The sequence below is a fragment of the Lynx canadensis genome, chromosome B4 (genome assembly GCF_007474595.2).
Source record: "Lynx canadensis isolate LIC74 chromosome B4, mLynCan4.pri.v2, whole genome shotgun sequence".
NCBI lineage: Eukaryota > Metazoa > Chordata > Mammalia > Carnivora > Felidae > Lynx > Lynx canadensis.
This window is the reverse complement of record NC_044309.1, coordinates 24,043,639-24,063,834: the sequence shown is the minus strand read 5'-3', so window position 1 is coordinate 24,063,834 and position 20,196 is coordinate 24,043,639. Positions and strand designations below refer to the sequence as shown.

The 20,196-nt window shown below is 36.9% G+C and overlaps 1 protein-coding gene across 1 annotated transcript in view; it reads right to left on the bottom strand.

Moving 5' to 3' along the window:
• Positions 1-20,196, bottom strand: part of MYO3A (myosin IIIA) — a 229,463-nt gene that overhangs the window by 80,127 nt on the left and 129,140 nt on the right. The window contains 3 exon segments of the mRNA XM_032593843.1: positions 7,465-7,612; positions 12,705-12,915; positions 17,323-17,449. Of these exon segments, the coding sequence (XP_032449734.1) occupies positions 7,465-7,612; positions 12,705-12,915; positions 17,323-17,449 (486 nt within the window).

Genomic DNA, 20,196 nt, shown 5'->3' with positions numbered 1-20,196 from the left:
TCTCTCTTCTCCTTCCTCCCTCCCTTTCTTCCTCCTTCCTCCCTTTCTTTCAAATCAATGGAACACCCTTTTCTTCTGCATGAGAGATTATTTTGTTAGGTCCCTGGTTCTTCTCAACTTTTCTTATTTGTTTGCTTGTGAGAAAAACCCCAGATATGTATCAGAAGACCCAGATTTGGGTTCTGGCTTTGTTTAACTAGGCATTGACTTCAAGCAAGTCATAACGAGTCATTTTTATCTGCGAAATATGGATGATCTACTTAGGTTTCTTCTGGTTCAAACATTTCAAAATGCCCACGCTGCCTGAACGTGTTGTGAAACATAGTGAATAGATGCATACACATTCTGTTAACAGAACATTTGCAAGGGGAAAGAAGCACATAAACACATTTATTCCCTGATGTCTGCCTTTAGTAAAAGAATCCTACTCGCCAACTGTTCACATGAGTATACGCATTTATGGAAACATTGCTCACAGTGGAAAGAAACCACTGAGAAGAAGTTACTCATTCTAAGAAAAATGTTTTCAAGGTTGAAAATCTAGGATTTAAGGTGCTATCACTATTCAAGGTGAGTTTTTTTTTATTATTACAGAGAAAAAAGAAACTGTGCCATTTTTCATTTTGAAATAACTCCAAATTTAAAAGGTTGCAAGGACAGTACAAAGAACTCCCAGGTGCCCTTTCCCCAAATTTTCCAGTTGCTAATATTTTACATTTACTTTATCATTTGCTCTCTTTCACAGGGCGCCTGGGTGGCTCAGTCGGTTAAGCGCCCTCTTTCTACATACCTATAATATTGTTAGTAATAACATTCCACTGAAGCAAGTAAATATTTTTAAAAACTAAAAATGAAGAAAACAAGGTGGTTATATGCATGTTGTAAAATCTAAACTCTTGATGTAAAATAGTAATTATGATTTGAAATCTATTTCCTCCTGTACTTATTTTTTAATGTTTATTTATTTCTGAGAGAGAGAACAAGCAGGGGAGAGGCAGAGAGAGAGGGAGACACAGAATCCGAAGCAGGCTCCAGGCTCTGAGCTGTCAGCACAGAGCCTGACGTGGGGTTCAAACTCCTGAATTTCAAGATCATAACCTGGGCCGAAGTCAGATGCCCAGGCTCAGCCGACTGAGCCTCCCAGGCGCCCCTCCTCCTGTACTTTCTATTCAAAGCTGATATCAATGATCCTGTTGATTTTTTTGTTAAAGTTAGTGGCAAGCCACAGGGAATGCTGATCATCAGTAACTTGAGAAGACACAGGTCACCGATTTACCATTTGACAAGCAACCTAATGAGGAAGTATGGTGGATAATTCCTAAAAAAATATACTTATTTTATTTTACATGTATTTAATGAACTTTGGAGGAAAAGTTTTAAATGATGCTTCCTAGAGCAGCTTCTTTTTTCAGAAAGAAAAGGAAACAATGTATATTAAGATGAACATTGTAATCTAGTCACGTTTTGTGTATAAAACCTATTCTTAAAAACTCTTCAAAAGCCATAAAAGATCTTACAAATTTATATTCTACTGACAGGTAATGGCTTAGGATAAGGAGAAATTTCCATTAGGAATCCAGAAATGTAGTTTTCATATACCAAGATTTCTTTCAACTTAAACTATTTTTCCTTTACTGTCATGTTTAAACGTTTACCAAAAAATTTTATTTCAGCTTGTCAAGTATGCTCTAAACTCACATGTAGAAAACTACAGTAATTGAATGGATCTAACCTCCTTATTATGTATTTCTTCCAAAATTACTTTTTATCATAATGAAAGTATTTTTTTATTTAATTTTTTTAGATGTTTATTTCTGAGAAGGGGAGAGGGGCAGAGAGAGAGGAAGACAGAGAATCTGAAGCAGGCTCCCTTCTGTCAGTGCAGAGCCTGGGGCTTGAACCCATGAACTGGGAGATCATGACCTGAGCCAAAGTTGGAGCCTCAACCAACTGTGCCACCCAGGCACCCCATAATGAAAATATTTTTTAAAAAGTGTTTTAAAATAATACCAAATTATCAAAATAAGTACCACAAATCCCCACAGCACATTAAAGGTGTTGACCCGGCTTCTCTGATGAAAGAGAAACACACTGTGCAACACGGGTATAAAGCAAGAGATGGGGCGGGGGGCACGGGAACCCAACAGGCTGCTGCCAAGAGACGGCGGGAGAGGAGCACACGTTCACAGCTGGGATCTGTTGTAGGGATGCTCCACACATATCCAGTCACCTGCATATCAACTTCCATACTCAGTACGTGAGTCTACAGAAAATTTGTATGTGATCTCAAACAGTAACCCAAAACTTGGCCAAGCACTTAAAAAGCAAGATTTGTTGTATCTATTTGTTTCTTAACTGCATGGTTGTTTTAATGTTTTAAGAAAACGCCTGTAAATTGGCTTTTGTCACTTGCAGAACTAAAATAAGACAAATGCTACCACCATTGCACACATATGGTTTAATAGGGAAGAAATTTGAATATGAAATAAAAATTCACACTTTGTAAGCAAAACAATTTGAAGGCATTTCTAAGGGGTTTGCCCACACATTTTTTTTTTATGTGATGACTGATTCTTTTTACTTCGTAACGTAAAAAAAAGTTGAAAGTGTAGATACTGTATGATGAATGAATTTTTGTTCTTTGTAATTGCCACAAATTATGTGTTGGAGCCCATATTCAAAATCTCAAAAGCTTCAAACTTTGAGATATGAACAGCTGGAGAGGAAAGTCATACACATCACTTTCTGCAAGAGAAGCCAGAGCCATAATTACAGTTATTGTCTCCATTATGTGCTGTAAATGGTTTCCTGCTTATAAAATGACTTCTAACTTTTAATTTTAAACCCATGGGTATATATATATAAATGATGTATGTAACAGCTTATCCTTGTACAGAACAAGTATTAACAGCTCACTTTAAAAACGAACTTCAGCTCAGTTAATGGCTGACAAGATGTCCTGCACTAATGGATAAGAAAGCTCACCCTAGGTATAAGTAGGAGTATAAGCAAGGAGAGTGAATTTTCAGGATTCTAGAGCAATGCGTCGTAGGATACCTATGTCTTGGGTGCCTAATGGTCCTAAAGAACAGTGGCGTTTGTTCCACCTCAAACTCATGCCCACTGGTGACTCTTCAGTGGTTGACTGTTCAGTCCCCTTGATTTGAAACAACATAAACTTCTAGGGAACAGGGTTCATTTCTTTTGCATGGTCTATACCACAATGATGTATCATAGTGCACAATTAAAAGAAAGGACAAAACCCACTACTGTAGCATCAGCATGACTCCTTGAAGAGAACTTCAAGCTTTAATCACACTTTGACTACTGTTGTGCTCTCCGTCCCATGGAAGAATGCCAGAAAACAAACAAAAACAACCAAGCAAAACCAAAATCTTGGCTACACAGTCCCTGTGGAGATTCAGTGTAAATGTTATTGTAAGAAGATGCCTCCCTTATCAGAAATGTGGTAACTTGTTCGCTGCCCTTTCAGCTGCTTCACTAAAAGCTTTTTGAAAAATATGGGAGTAAACAGTGTGTGTCAAAATAATGCCATACAAATGTAATAGGGAAGGCTGACATATAAATACTTTATTTGTGGAATTAATTAAATTAACAGAAAATTATATATTTTTCAGTTGCTGCTCATTTAGAAAAGCCTGAGTCATGAATATCAAAAGATTACAACTAAACTCTTACTGTCTATTTGTAGGTAGGCGCAGGAAACCAGACTGTGATTTAATTTTCAAACTATTGTTTTCATATATAAATTGTCCCTTTAAATTTTGTTAAAATCAATATATACAAAATGGTTCTTCCAGTGCTGGAAAAGTATGGAAGCTTCAAATATTATGAACCATCAAACTCCAGAAAAGTTTGAGGAGCTATGTATGACTTAAAACTATCCACTCAGCAAACTATGGATTGGGTCAGTGACATAAACTCTTTCACTAAAAATATTTTACTGTAGTCTGTTGATTATTGTTTTAATGGAAAATAATGGGAAAACAATATTGAAAATACCTTCATAACCAACTTTGCTGGAGTGTTCCACTGTGTATTACATGTCAATTGAATTTGGGCCAAATTTAAAAAAAATAGTGTTTTCAGCAAACCTTTATTTATGTTCCATTGTTGCAGGACTGCCAGTAAAGATAATGTTTGTTGGTTTAAATAGAAGCAGAAGTTGTATCATCTGTGAAGGTGCTGGCTGAAGCTTGTGTCTTGCTCAGATTGCCAGATTATCTGAATGTCCGTGAAACTGAGTATGTCTTACGGATAAGCAATAATGGCTTTATTAAATGAAGGAGTTCTCAGGTGAAAGTTGTTATTATATCTCACCAAGGAAAAGTGTGACCATAACTTTAATTTATGATTTGGCTTCATAGCTATTTCTCATTTATAGAAATCAGTGTGTTGTGTGTTCTCTACCTGTGATAGCTAATACACACAGCTATAGTTAGCATTTCTCAGTTACAATTTTTGCACTCACAGAGAAGTGACAGAGTGGAAAAAAAACCCAAACGTGTACACCCACATGTTAAAATCAAGAGAATCACTGACTAATCCCATATCCAGCGGATCACACATTCATCAACCTGATCACTCAGCTGCCAACGCCTGTCCCATAAGATTATGAAGCAGAGATTCTTGGGTAGTTATCCTAGAAAGGCATTTGAAAGGATTGTGAATGGCCTCAATTCCTCAAACTGCTTTGTATAATCCTGGATTCTATTTGAAATCTTAATTTGCTAGGGACAATTTTGAGTTGTTTTGTCTTGAAAGCCTCTCAAGGATATTTAAAAGAGTCTTCCAGAATAGTTTCATTTGTAGCAAGCCCAAAGACAAAAGCAGTAACAGCATTAGGATCATGGTTGAAATTCAAGGCTATCAAAGTGGATTATAAACTATAACATCCTATAAAAAATGAAAAGCAAATAATTTTGAAAGATATGTACATTGGTTTAAAGGCTAGTTCCAGGGGCGCCTGGGTGGCGCAGTCGGTTAAGCGTCCGACTTCAGCCAGGTCACGATCTCGCGGTCCGGGAGTTCGAGCCCCGCATCAGGCTCTGGGCTGATGGCTCAGAGCCTGGAGCCTGTTTCCGATTCTGTGTCTCCCTCTCTCTCTGCCCCTCCCCCGTTCATGCTCTGTCTCTCTCTATCCCAAAAATAAATAAACGTTGAAAAAAAAAATTAAAAAAAAAAAAAATAAATAAAGGCTAGTTCCAATCAAACCATGTTCTAACCTCAACCTGCAAAAGAGAAAAATAACGGAATCCTACCAACACAAGTTGCTAATTAATCACATGGGAAATACATGAAGATGCACCTGGTCCCATGAAGAAGGTAATTCTAATAGATCCCCATCAAAAAGTCCAAACAAACAAAGAAAAAAACAAAATTCACTTGTTTCAGGCTTTGGTTAGAATGGATCTTGTGAACACTGTGAGACATTAAAGCAAGATGACATTCATTTAATAAATATTTTTCGAACACTTGCTGTATGTCAAGCTCTGAAGATTCAAAATGAATTAAGACATAATCCTTGACCTCAAGGAGTCTGTAGCCTAGTGAGAAAGGCACAAATATAAACCAAATATTTTTACTGGAGCATAGAGGAGGGAGAAACATGAACAAGTCTCACTAATTTTCTGGATTTCAGTAATGAGAAATGAAATGCATTTTTGGCTTGAGTAAGTGGCAGATAGAGATGTCACTTGCTGAGGAAGAATATAAGTGAGAGGGAAAGACGATGGGTTCAATTCTAGATAAAGTTCTGGAAGCTGCCTTAAAAGGAGGCCAGGAGTTCAAAAAGAGAGGTGGGTTGGATGGGGGCTTAAGCATTACTAGCATGAAGGGGGTGATCGAAAGAATGGAAATGGACGATCTTTCCTAGTGAGTACGAGAAGGGGTAGAGGATAGAACTCTTTCGTGAGTTAAGATTTAGGACAGTAATTCTCAACCTTGGCTGCACATTGGAATAAACTGGGAACTTTAGAAGATGTTGATGCCTGGGTCTCATTCCAAGAGATCTGATTTAACTGGTCTGGGACAGGGTCTGGGCATTGGGATTTTCCAGTACCCAGTGATTCTAATATGCAGCCAGGGTTGAGAACGACTGATTTATGAGATGGTATAGGAAGTGACAGGAAGATGGCAGAGAAACAGAAAGATGGTATTAGGGATGCTAAAGGAGGGGTTTTCCAGAAACAGGAATTTATCAACAGGGTTGAAAATTACAGAAAGGCTAATAATGTAGAGACTAAAATGTTTCTGATACTAATGACTGATGAGATTAGGAAGGCCCATTCCAGGAGAGTGGGCGAGGTCAGAGCCAGATGCTACAGACTCATATACTCAGGTAGAGAAGAAATCAATACAATGCAATGAATACTGAATATGCTTTCAAGCAGCTTGGCTGTGAAGGGAAGAGAGAGGCCATAGCTACTGAGATAAGCAGGTTGGAGAAAGGTTTTTGTTTTTAACAATTTTTAAAGATCTCATTATTTATCTAGGCTACGGGACTGCGTGCGCTAATGGAGAAGAGTGGAGAAAGAGGAGAGAGAGAGACACAGAGTGAGAAAGAAGAGAGGAATGAACATTTGATAGAACAAGATCCTGGGGTAGATCAGAGCTATGCAAACACAGGTAAAACCTTACACTTTTGTCCCTTTTTTTGGCCTAAGAAATGTTAATATCAAGAGGTTTTCTTTTGTGACTAGTGTTTTCAAAATGCAATTTTAAAGTAAATTCTCAATAAGCCTAAATATTTTGAATCAAAAGAAGTTCATGTACCTCTCATTTATCTCAAATTTAAGTAAAAACATCAGTTCTATTCAGTAAGCACAAAACAATGTGATATTATTTACAGGAGACACATGACACACTAAATGACACAAAATATGACCACTGCTGCTTTTAGACTTGATAAAATAATTTAAATAATTTTAATACTACAGCTTTGCCAAATGCAATTCAAGTAAGTCTCTGATTTTTGAAGCTGAATCATAAATTACATATTGTACCCTGTCAAAATTGCCATTTCATGGCATTTGCATCAAACCTATTATCTTGTGTTCTGTTGCCTAGTTACCGGAATTCTGAAGTTTAATGCATTTTCGATGGATATTTAAATTTCAAACAGAGTTTCAGCTACACAGTCTACAGAAAGAGAAACAGTTGGACACATCTGCTGACTTAAATTTCCAAAGGAAACTTGTTTGTGTATAAGGGCTCAGACTTGCTAAGTTTTGGAGAAGGGTGCATTGGTTTTTCAAGGAAGGGCATCTCATATGGAGACACTAAATTCATACTTGTTTTCTGGTTTTATTTTTGTTTTTACTACAGGCATGGAGAAAAGAAAATCTTTCCTTTGTCTATATGTTTAAGGCCCTAAAACTATGATCTAAGTCTTGCTTCATTAGTACAATTCTGCATGTAACACACACATACATGACGACTTACCTGTTCCCATGTGAACACGTGTTGATTGAAATAATACTGAATTTGTTCATTTGCAATGTTAATGCACAGCTGCTCAAAGGAATTTTTTTTGAAGTTTTCAAAGCCAAATATATCCAGAATGCCAATGCTCAGCTCATCACCGTTCCCACTGGAAAATTAAAGAGGCATTATTGAGTCCTTACTTATTTTCTTAAGAGGGAATGGAAAGCAGGGTGTCTCAGAATATGCTTTTGTGATTTAGCTAAGAAACTCCTACCAAGACACAGAGTGTAAATTTTCTTAATTGAAAAAGTTTCCCTCCATAAAACATAAAGTAGGTAGCATCAATTTTAATATGTAAAAGAGACAAGATTTTCCTTGTACTACAGAAACCTGTCCTATACTTTTTCCTATGGGTTTGTGGGTACAAGATCACAGCCCCGAGTGAGTCATGAATCATATGGAAAACCTGGCCAGCACTCAGAAGACCACAAACATATATTCAATAAAAATCATACCAGAAAAGCAAAAATTCTGTGTAAGGATGTCTTTAGTCTTTCACTTTAGGACAATTAAAACATCTTGCTAAAAACATTTCACCTCTTTTAAAGAATCATTATTTACTTTTAAGTTATTCATTCATAACTGTTTAATAGAGAAAAAATGGTAACTTGGGGAAAGACAAAAATGTATTTGAGTTTATTTTATAATCAACTACTTTAAAATGCAATTAAATATTATTTTATTTTATTATTTTTTAATATATGAAATTTATTGTCAAATTGGTTTCCATACAACACCCAGTGCTCATCCCAAAAGATGCCCTCTTCAATACCCATCACCCACCTTCCCCTCCCTCCCACCCACCATCAACCCTCAGTTTGTTCTCAGTTTTTAAGAGTGCTTTGGCTCTCTCCCACTCTAACCTCTTTTTTTTTCCTTCCCCTCTCCCATGGGTTTGTGTTAAGTTTCTCAGGATCCACATAAGAGTGAACACATATGGTATCTGTCTTTCTCTGTATGGCTTATTTCACTTAGCATAACACTCTCCAGTTCCATCCACGTTGCTACAAAGGGCCATATTTCATTCTTTCTCATTGCCACGTAGTACTCCATTGTGTATATAAACCACAATTTCTTTATCCATTCATCAGTTGATGGACATTTAGGCTCTTTCCATAATTTGGCTATTGTTGAGAGTGCTGCTATAAACACTGGGGCACAAGTGCCCCTATGCATCAGTACTCCTGTATCCCTTGGGTAAATTCCTAGCAGTGCTATTGCTGGGTCATAGGGTAGGTCTGTTTTTAATTTTTTGAGGAACCTCCACACTGTTTTCCAGAGCGGCTGCACCAGTTTGCATTCCCACCAACAGTGCAAGAGGGTTCCCGTTTCTCCACATCTTCTCCAGCATCTATAGTCTCCTGATTTGTTCATTTCAGCCACTCTGACTGGTGTGAGGTGATATCTGAGTGTGGTTTTGATTTGTGTTTCCCTGATGAGGAGCAATGTTGAGCATCTTTTCATGTGCCTGTTGGCCATCTGGATGTCTTCTTTAGAGAAGTGTCTATTCATGTTTTCTGCCCATTTCTTCACTGGATTCTTTGTTTTTCAGGTGTGGAGTTTGGTGAGCTCTTTATAGATTTTGGATACTAGCCCTTTGTCCGATATGTCATTTGCAAATATCTTTTCCCATTCTGCTGGTTGCCTTTTAGTTTTGTTGATTGTGTCCTTTGCTGTGCAGAAGCTTTTTATCTTCATGAGGTCCCAATAGTCCATTTCTGCTTTTAATTCCCTTGCCTTTGGGGATGTGTCAAGTAAGAAATTGCTACGGCTGAGGTCAGAGAGGTCTTTTCCTGCTTTCTCATCTAGGGTTTTGGTGGTTTCCTGTCTCACATTCAGGTCCTTTATCCATTTTGAGTTTACTTTTGTGAATGGTGTGAGAAAGTGGTCTAGTTTCAACCTTCTGCATGTTGCTGTCCAGTTCTCCCAGCACCATTTGTTAAAGAGACTGTCTTTTTTCCATTGGATATTCTTTCCTGCTTTGTCAAAGATTAGTTGGCCATACGTTTGTGGGTCTAGTTTTGGGGTTTCTATTCTATTCCATTGGTCTATGTGTCTGTTTTTGTGCCAATACCATGCTGTTTTTATGATTACAGCATTGTAGTAGAGGCTAAAGTCTGGGATTGTGATGCCTCCTGCTTTGGTCTTCTTCTTCAAAATTACTTTGGCTATTCGGGGCCTTTTGTGGTTCCATATGAATTTTAGGATTGCTTGTTCTAGCTTTGAGAAGAATGCTGGTGCAATTTTGATTGGGATTGCATTGAATGTGTCGATAGCTTTGGGTAGTATTGACATTTTGACAATATTTATTCTTCCAACCCATGAGCATGGAATGTTTTTCCATTTCTTTATATCTTCTTCAATTTCCTTCATAAACTTTCTATAGTTTTCAGCATACAGATCTTTTACATCTTTGGTTAGATTTATCCCTAGGTATTTTATGCTTCTTGGTGCAATTGTGAATGGGATGAGTTTCTTTATTTGTCTTTCTGTTGCTTCATTATTAGTGTATAAGAATGCAACTGATTTCTGTACATTGATTTTGTATCCTGCAACTTTGCTGAATTCATGTATCAGTTCTAGCAGACTTTGGTGGAGTCTATCTTAAATATTATTTTATAATTAAATATTCCAAATGTACTTTTTTTCCTGCTCCCCCATAATGGTTACCTCTCTGTTCATTAAAGGCTAGATAGTTGGTCAAAAGTTTGCCTCTTCTGAGAAATATATGCATTACAGTTATTTTCATGTGATTTTAAAAAGGAGAGTACAAACATTTCTCTGTGCTCACTATTTATGTAACCTAGGTTAACGCTTAGTGTTGTGTGAGGAAGTGATTTAGAAATGACAGCTGTCAACCTAATGCTGGGAAGTGAAGGATGCTCTCTGTATTCGGAAGAACTGACTGAACTCAGAACACAAAGTTATAGGACCCTTTGTGTGATGGGATTGACAAAAGGAAAGCTATACAAATACTTCTGAAAATTCCTATTTTGAATAGAAAGTGAAAATGTATGCTGGTTTAGTCAACACTATTATTCTTTTAAAAAATTATCCCACAGGATCCTGCTGAGATATTTAACTCATCTAATAGTGTGTTACAGCCAGGAGGACCTTAGAGATGACCTCATTCAGGGATTCTTAACCTGGGGTCTGTTAATGGTCTTCAAGGGGGCTGGAATCAACCATGCACAATATTTTGGTGGGTATGTAGAAATATATCCATTTTTAAAATTTTGCAGTGAAGAACATAGTTTCAATAGATCCTTTTATTCTTTCTTTTATTCTTTTCTTTTTTTTTTTTTAGATAGAGAGAGAGAGAGAGAGAGAGAGAGAGAGAGAGAGAGAGAAAGAGAGGGAGTGGGAGAGGTGCAAAGGGAGGAGAGAGAACAATGCAGGGCTCGATCCCATGAACCATGACATTATGACCTGAGCCAAAATAAAGAGTTGGACACTGAACTGACTAAGCCACCCAGGCATCCCTCAAGAGATCCTTAAAAGGCTCCAAGATGTCCATCAATAACTAAGACCACTGATTTGTCATTACATGCCTTTATTTAATAGCTGAAGAAAACAAGATGCAGAGAAATGCAGTAATTTGTCAAGGGTTGCACAACAAGTTAGTGGAAAAGACTGGCACAGTATACAGGCTCTTCAAAATCTTAACATAAATCTTGACAGATTTTTGCTGAACTATATGAATGGTCTTATTTTAATTTGTTAAACTTTATTTAAAAAACATTTTTTTAACATTTATTCATTTTTGAGAGACAGAGAGAACAGAGTGTAAGCTGGGGAGGGGCAGAGAGAGAGCAAGACAGAATCCAAACCAGACTCTGGGCTCTGAGTTGTCAGCACAGAGTCCAACGCGGGGCTCGAACTCCCTGACCTTGAGATCATGACCTGAGCCGAAGTCGGATTCTTAACCAACTGAGCCACCCAGGCGCCCCTGTTTGTTAAACTTGCTATAAAAATTTTGAAAATCTAACATTTGGCTGGCTTTCTTTAGTGTATGGAAAGGAAAGTTACCAAATAGTAAAGAGGCTGTAGTGGAATTTTCAGCAGATCGCCTTAGTGCCAAACATGCAGATGATAAGTAGCAAAATGTAGTCGTCTGTGGAATACATAGATAGTGAACATTCTGGAATTTTTCCATTTTCACCTGAAAGCTTGGCATCATACAGATGGCCACACATGAACATACAAAGTGTTTTGATCATTAAATCAGAATGGGCAAACTGGAATTTGATTTGCAGACCCAGTCAGATAGGTTACAGTTTAGCAGAAAGGGAAAGAAGCAATTCTGGGGGATAGAGAATTAAGAACATGGAGGAATAATGGATAATCTCTTAGACATTCTGGATAATATTATGATGTGGTGTGGCCCTTCGTGGAAAAATGACTGAATTACATGCCTGAAATGTGTATAGAATAGTCTTTTATGCTTAGTAAGCAAATGTGAACAAGGTGACTTAAGGTAGGCATTTATCCTGCTTTTTGTATACAATTTCTACAGATTGTGTAATTTGTGGCAGAACAAAGCTTTAGGTGTAAATGGAAGGGTTTATACCTGTGTGCAATCCCTGGTACATAGAGAGTACTCAGTCAGTGGTGGCTGTGATTCTTTATTTCTAAGATGGGGTACTAGGCAGGGCATAAACGATGACATTATCGTTCATATATTCACTCTATCATTTACTATTTACTTAGGACATTTTGGAACCAAAGTTCATTGGAGGTCATAATTCCTATCCTTACAGGATTATAGTGAGAGTTAAAATATAAAAAGAAAGCTTTCCTTTGCCTTCAAGATTTAATTCAATCCCTCAAAACAAAGCAAACAAACAAAAAACCTGCTGGAATGACATTTTATGAAAGTATAAAATGGTATATACACTTTGCAGTACACCTTCCTGTTAAAAGAACATATAAATTGATGTCACTTTAAAAATTCACTTTTCATGTTTATTCATGTTGCTACAGTTTTTGTGTTCCAGGACATTTGCATTTTTATAGCTATCTGGCCTAATAAAGGGCTACTAGGAAATAAAGCAGATCTACTGAGATAGAACTGTAATAATTCAGCGATAGCAATTAGAAACGTCTTCAAAGGGACTCATATACAAATCAATAAATTAGAAAACAGATTTACATCACCTGACATTTGGGGAAAAAAATGTTTCCATGAGAATTTTTACCTTGGCGATGTGCCGTGCTTCAATAAGCTGTTAATGCGATTGACTATCCAACTAAAGAGACGCCCGTATAAAGTTTTGGCCATAGCATCTCTGACATCAGTAGCTTTTTCGACCGTATTGGGTCGAATAATGGTTTCTCCTCTAGTGACCACACAGTGGGAGGTAAGAGCCTCTTTTAGTTCATCTGCCTGAATGCAAAGCAAAGAAGCAGCTAAAAAAAACAAAAAGATGTGTTGTTAGAAAAAGTTATGGCAATGAAGTCACTTCCTATAGAATGAAAACGTCTTAATTTACCTTCTTCAAACGACATAAAAGAAATACGTGAAGACTTTCTAATGTAAAAATAAGTTGCTGTTGAGTAGGAGTCCTGTGTCTCTTCTTGATCATTTTTCTCTCCCTGACTGGTCACATGCAGGCTGCCATATAATAAATACAGCACAACCCAAACCGAACTGGCTGACAGGAGGGAACATTGGCACAAGCCAGGGGTTGTTTACATGATGCCAAACATAATTTCACTGAATTATGTGAAATAATTTATAAGCATAATGAATAAATTTGGTATAATTTGGACGCCATTATCATATACACATTTTCAAAATGTAGAAATTAACTGGAAGTTACTTAGACTTGAGGGATATGCTCAAACCAATGTATTTTACCTAACTTTTGCAATATTTAACCAAAACAGCATAAACCTTATCTCAACATTAATGTATTTTTGTATCCTACTACTTCTCAGTTATATATTTCAATAATTAAATTCTGTTAAAGTGTGATGCCTGGAACATGCATATTTAATGGTAATTACATATCACAGGGAATTTTAATTGAAAAATACCTAAATTCAGGGAATAAAACTCATTTTTTAATATAAAACATCTTTAACCCAAACTATCACATGACAGACTATTTTTTAAATCCGTTCTCCCTCCTTTTAAATTATTTTCAACATTTTGAATTTTACTTTTAGCATTGGGACAAGATAGTTCTCAGCTATGTGGCTAAGATCACTGGACCTTGCTTAAATATTGTTTTCACATTGTAGAGGTAATCCAAGTCCACTGTAGATATCTTGCTTTTCAAGTTAACATTCTGCATTTCTTTCCTTTTAAGCATGTTTACTGTCACTATTCTGCACAAATATTTCATCTTAATATCTTAAGCATTTCTCACTTTATTAAATATCGCTTGTAAATTTTAATTTGCTGCATAATAGTCTGCTATATATCATAATATATCAATAATTTTAAATTGTTGGATATTTAGGTTGTTTCCATATGTTCATAATTGTAAAGAATGCTGGGATAAATATTTTGTGTATGAATCTGTGTTCCTGTTTCGTATGATTTTCTTAGCATAAATTGCTTAGAATCAGTAATTGGTTCAGTGTATATAAACATATTTAAGCCTTCTTATGTATACTATTTAGCTATTCTTCAAAAACCCTGAACCAATTACATTCTTATCAGCCAAAAAAAAATTTTAATGCAATTTCATGGGTACCACATATTATTTTTGAGAATGGCCTATTTGATAGGAAAAAATGCCTTCATTTTTCAATTTGTTTTTAACTGACTCCTAGTGAAGCTAAATACTTTCTTTTTTTCATATTTTTATTAGTAATTTGTAGTTTTATTTTATAAACTCCCTTTTTTCATTGATATATTTGTCTTTTCCTAATAAGCTTAGAAGAGCTCTTCATAGCTTACACATATTTCTTATATGTATAGTACAAATATTTTCTTTTATTTTTTACCTGTATTGCAATTTCGTTTCTTTTTCTTTTGTTAGTATGAAAGAGTTTTAATATTTATGTAGTCAAATATCCATTAAAAATCCTTTCTGCTTTTGGTTTTCTGCACATAAAATCCTTCAAGTCTTTTCTCATTCAGGATTATATAAACGCACTCTTGTCCTGAACTTTTATGATTTTTTGCATTTAAATGGTATAGATTTGTAATTTATTTTGGTATATGGTGTATGACAAGAATTCAAATCCCCCCCCCCACCCCCACTCCCCTAAGTGGCTAGCCAGTTTGCTGTCCCTACAACACTGATTCCCTAGTGATTTGTAATGCCATTTCTGGCAATTCTGCTTGGATCTGTTTCTGTTTCTGAATAGTGTTTCCCATTGATTAATATGTCTACTTCTATTCCTGCATTGTTCATTTTACCTGGGGATATATTGCTAAGTATAATACCTCATAAGGCAAACTTCTAGTCTTGATCATCTTTATCTAGAAGGAATGGAAGCTAATCACGAAACTTAAGTAGGAAGATAGAGGGAGGAGGAGAGGGACAGTGAGGGAGAGAGGGAGAGAAAGATTGAGAGAACCTTCTAGATACATGCATTAAGTGGTTTCTGAATGAATTGTGGAGAATGGCCTGGAAAAGTTCAAAAACTGATGTAGAATGAACAATTGGGAGGTTACTTAGCTCAGGTGAGAGGTGATGTTGTCTTCAGTGAGAACGAAGATGATGGAGATAAACAGAAGTGGTCAGATTTGAGAGATATTTATGAGACAGAACAGCCAGAACTGGCCCCTGATTGAAACAATGTACCTGTAAAACCATCAGGAAACATGGCCTTGGTTTGGAGATAATTCCTTGCAACTTTAATTATAAATCATTATAAGTTAGCAAAATTTTTATTTGCCATAAAAGGCTATTCCACAAAGTGCTTTAATTTTAACTATATTCATATAAATATTAATCTTTTGTGACCCGTATGACTGTTTCCTATATAGAAATAGGTTCTCAATTATCAAAGTCAGTTCTTAGTTTGTTAGTTTCTGAGTATATATTCATAATCTACAAATATCTCTGTGGTCAATCATTCTCTTCATTGTTGATAACTCTTCTAATTATGATCAATGGTGAGATCTGAATATATCACTGGAGTTTTCTGTTTTTTCCTTCCACATCTGATAACTGGGGACTGCTGGGAGCTACAGATCAACCTGGAACTACTGGCCCATGGGTGCCAAAAAATATTAGGTCTGCTGAATGAAGGTTCAGCCCAGGATCTACATAGCCTGCAGCACATTGGCCAGAAGAAGGCCCGGCTCATCAAGGGCCAGAGGGAGATCCATGGCCCAGAAAACAAAACAAAACAAAACAAAAAACAACTATCGGTCTAATATCTTCTGGTCATTTAACTTTATTTATATATGAAAAATCAGAACAGGTTCTCAGGTCCATGGCAATCATTACATGCCAATCTCAGTTCTTCTGTATTACTAAGCTGGTCCCAGAGACAAAGTGGCATGGAGATGATAGGGATCTAAGGACAGGTCCAGACTAGAATGGTTTGTATCTGGTCCTCTGAAATTTACCCTAAAACAGCTCATTCTGTTTCTGATTAAGTATAAATCAGAAAAAATATATAAATAAAAATTTATATCATGATTCTCTACATTATATATGAAACATAACAAATCTGGAATTATAGAGGCATATGCCCACATTAAAAATTAAAAAAAAATAGCATATATTCTAAATAAAAAAGCTGTGCCACCAGAAAATCAGTGGAAAACCTTAAGTTATTGGAATAATTCATTAAACTCTGCTAGATAGAGAAAAAAGTTGATTTAAAGCAAATACAATATTGCACTTTTCTTGTATACAAAATTATTGCAAAATCAGTTAACCCAGGATGAATGAGTAAAAAATTCATCCGGTATGAAAATAAATATACAAGTCTTTATTGCTTATAAGTGAAATAAATCAGAGAAAGATACCATATGTTTTCACTCATATGTTGATCTTGAGAAACTTAACAGAAGACCATGGGGGAGGGGAAAGAGAAAAAAGAAGTCACAGACACAGAGGGAGGGATGCAAACCATAAGAGACTCTTAAATACAGAGAACAAACAAACTGAGGGTTGATGGGGGGCGGAGAGGGAAAACTGGGCGATGGGCATTGAGGAGGGCACTTGTTGGGATGAGCACTGGGTGTTTTATGGAAGACAATTTGACAACAAATTATATTTAAAAAATAAAATAAAATTATATATACACTAAATCTATCAAATAATAACTTTAACTCCTTTCAGATCAGTTTACTAAATTTTAATTATATTTTCTGTGTTTTTACATTGAAATGTAAGTAGCTCCTAAAACAGTCTAAAGCCTAGACTTAGGAAGGTTTTCTTCAGTAATCAGTTATTTTGCAGGCATGAATATGTGTTTTAAATATTGGACTTTAAAAGCTTCATTTTATGCAAATTGAATCTGAATATTCTTTTTCAGGATTCTCTATCAGTACGATCACTTGAAATTATCTTTTTTTTGAAGTTTTTTTTGAAATTGTCTTTATGTGACACTTACAAGTATGTCATTAGACATTTTTCAAGAGTTCAGTGTTGGGGCGCCTGGGTGGCTCAGTTGGTTGGGTGTCTGACTTCGGCTCAGGTCATGATCTCACAGTTCGTGAGTTCGAGCCCCGCGTCGGGCTCTGTGCTGACAGCTCAGAGCCTGGAGCCTGTTTCAGATTCTGTGTCTTCCCCTCTCTCTGCCCCTTCCCTGCTCATGCTCTGTCTCTCTCTGTCTCAAAAAAAATAAACATTTAAAAAAAAAAGAGTTCAGTGTTGAACAGAAGATAATAAAACTCACAGTTTTCCAGAGCTGCATGATTGGAAATGTGGCTCTTGTCAAGCTGGTGTTCAGTTGCCACAGAAGAAAATTCAATGTTTCCAACATTCATGATTGCAGCCAGTATACTGTATATACTTCCAAGTTGCTGAAACATACCATGAAAATGTTAACATCACCTTCCCTGGCATATAGCAAGGCAGTGACTATGGCTGGAGACAGACTGGGTAAGAATGCTAAGGCTCCAGCATAAGAAGGTCATCCCATAGACAATGATGTCATTCTGAGACCCAAGTAAGCCAAGATCCAAGTAGGCTCAGTCTCATTTGTTATTTTAATATGAGAGGTGAGCATGGTACCTGTTACCCGGCGAGTGATAAAAAAAAAAATTTATGAATGCCAGTATGAAGAAAAAAAATAAATGAGGAGCTCCCCTCAGAGGAGGTAAAAATATCTAATTCCTTGGGCCACAGAAAAATTGGTCTATGTGATACTTAACTTTGGGATTTAATGTGGTCATTTCCAGATGTTCATTTTCCTTGAGGCCATCTTAAAAGTGAGCTTAATAAAGGGAGCTAAGGAAGAAAGACCCAAAGATCCCAGCATCAAAATCAAAGGATATGTATCGTTTAAGTATAGGCATGAGGACTCTGGACTACAGCTTAGAATTTATAGTAGTAAAACCCTAAATAAGGTACATAAAAATATATTCAGAAACACACACATACACACACACACACACACACACCACACCTCTTCTTGGAGGCATAGAAGGCATTTTATCAAGGAGTTTATGGTAATTCTTGGTGTCATTCCAACTATGTTCAAGGTGCAGTAAGGTATAGGAAACAGACAAAATCTTTATTGTTTTCTTACGTTGCTGCCTTTATTTTAATCCAGCTCCTACACTTAATAGAATTGATTATTCCATCCACTCCAACATTCTAAGTCATGATAAAAACTGGATGTGAAAAAAATCTTCAGGGACATTTTTTCATTCATATATAACATATGAATACATAAACATTTAAACAAATACATTTGCTGAATGAATATATAGATATATCTGTATATATCTAGGTATTCACTTATCCAATAAATATATATCTTATGCCAGGCACTGCTCTTGTCACAGGGGATTCAGAAGAGGCAAAACTAAGATCTTTGTTCCCTTGGGGTGTTTAGGCAGTGAGAGGGCAGGCACTAAGAAACAAATAGACAAACATGACATTTTCAGTAACAAAATGGGCTATGAAGAGAAAAACACATAGAGGAGCAATGGAGAGTGACTGAAAAGGGCAGGGAGGGCCTTTTGAGTTGGGGAGGTTAGGGAGAGCTGCCCTCTGAGAAGCTGAGGCCTTGGTGACAAGGGAACCACCTAGGCAAAGGAAGAACTGGAATCAGAACATTCCAGGCAGAGGGGACAGCAAGGGCAAGGCTTTGCGTGAGGAAAGAAGGAAGAGTGGGGCTGGAGGACAGTGAGGGATGATGTGATAGGAGCCAGAGAGGTGAGCATGAGCCAGGCCCTCTGGGCTCACTGTAGAGTTTGGACTTCATTTGAATCACTATGTAAAGCCACTAGAGATTTCAAAGCAGGGAGCTGTGATATTTTAAACTGATGAATCTGCCTACTATGTGGAAATGAATGGATTGGGAGCAGACAGAAAAGTGGAATTGTCAGGAGGCTATCGCAGTAGTCTAGTGAGAGATGATGATGGCTTGGACTAGAATAGTAAATGGTGGAGACAGAAAGAAGTCAATGCACTGGGGTATATTTTGGAAGTAGAACAATAAATGTGCTGATAGGCTGGATGTGAATCACTTTTCTAAGAATACTCTCCTGGTAAGGAATTTCCATTTGTAACATGCATAACTTGTAAAGAGGCAACCAGTGTGGGCTTTAATGGCAGGCGGGGAAATAAATACAGCATCTGACATCCTGCTGTATTTTTCTTGAGGAAACTGTAGACGTTATGGATAAATGACACCAGGAATATGCCTTGAAATAGACTGTTGAAAACTGTGTTCCTTCAAAACTTTGTGTAACTTTTCAGTTACAGACTAGAAAGTCCAGGTGTGTAAGTTCCCAAGTTGGATTTTTAACAGCATTTAGAGATTCATTACAGAGAATCACATGCTGAATCAATCGACATTTAATTCTTAATTCAACTGTTTATGAGAAGAACTGTGTAATCTTTCTAGACTGGGGCTCCCCTTGATATCCTGTAATTACAATATTCATTTGGAGTACAGTTGGAGGCTCAGAAGACAGCAAATCAGGGCCCTAGCTCAGTCTGGGTCTGGCAGCTAGACTGATGGGGCTCAAAGGGGCCTGACCTCGGGCACGGGTATGACCTTGACCAGGCACTTGGGTCATTCGTGGCACAAAGACTAATCATCTCTGATGCTGTCACCCCAAGGAGTCCAGAACGATTTTTATTTGACAATAATAATAAGCAAAAGAACATTTTTTCATTTTACATATAAAACTACTAAGGCATAAAAAAACAAAAACAAATAAAAAACAACAAAACTACCAAGGCGTAAAACAATCTAACAATGTTCCATGGACTTTGAATGAACTGAGATTTGAATCCTGCCTCCCAGCTCACTGGATGCACTATACCTTCCCACAGAGGAAGAAGAGTGGCTTACAGGAAAAGCATAATCTCCAAGTGCTCCCTAGAGATTGGAAAATATTCACAATTCCCTCTATCTACTCCACCTCCTGCTTTGTCTGTACCTGAGGAGTCTGGACTGCTACTGCTCTTGCAGTATCTTCAAGGAGAAACATGTTTCTGGCTTGTTTTCTGGAAAGTCAGACCTTCATTGTTCTGATGCATCAGGCTCCAATCTACTCCACTGCTGCTCTGGACATTCCCGCTCTGCTTCTGA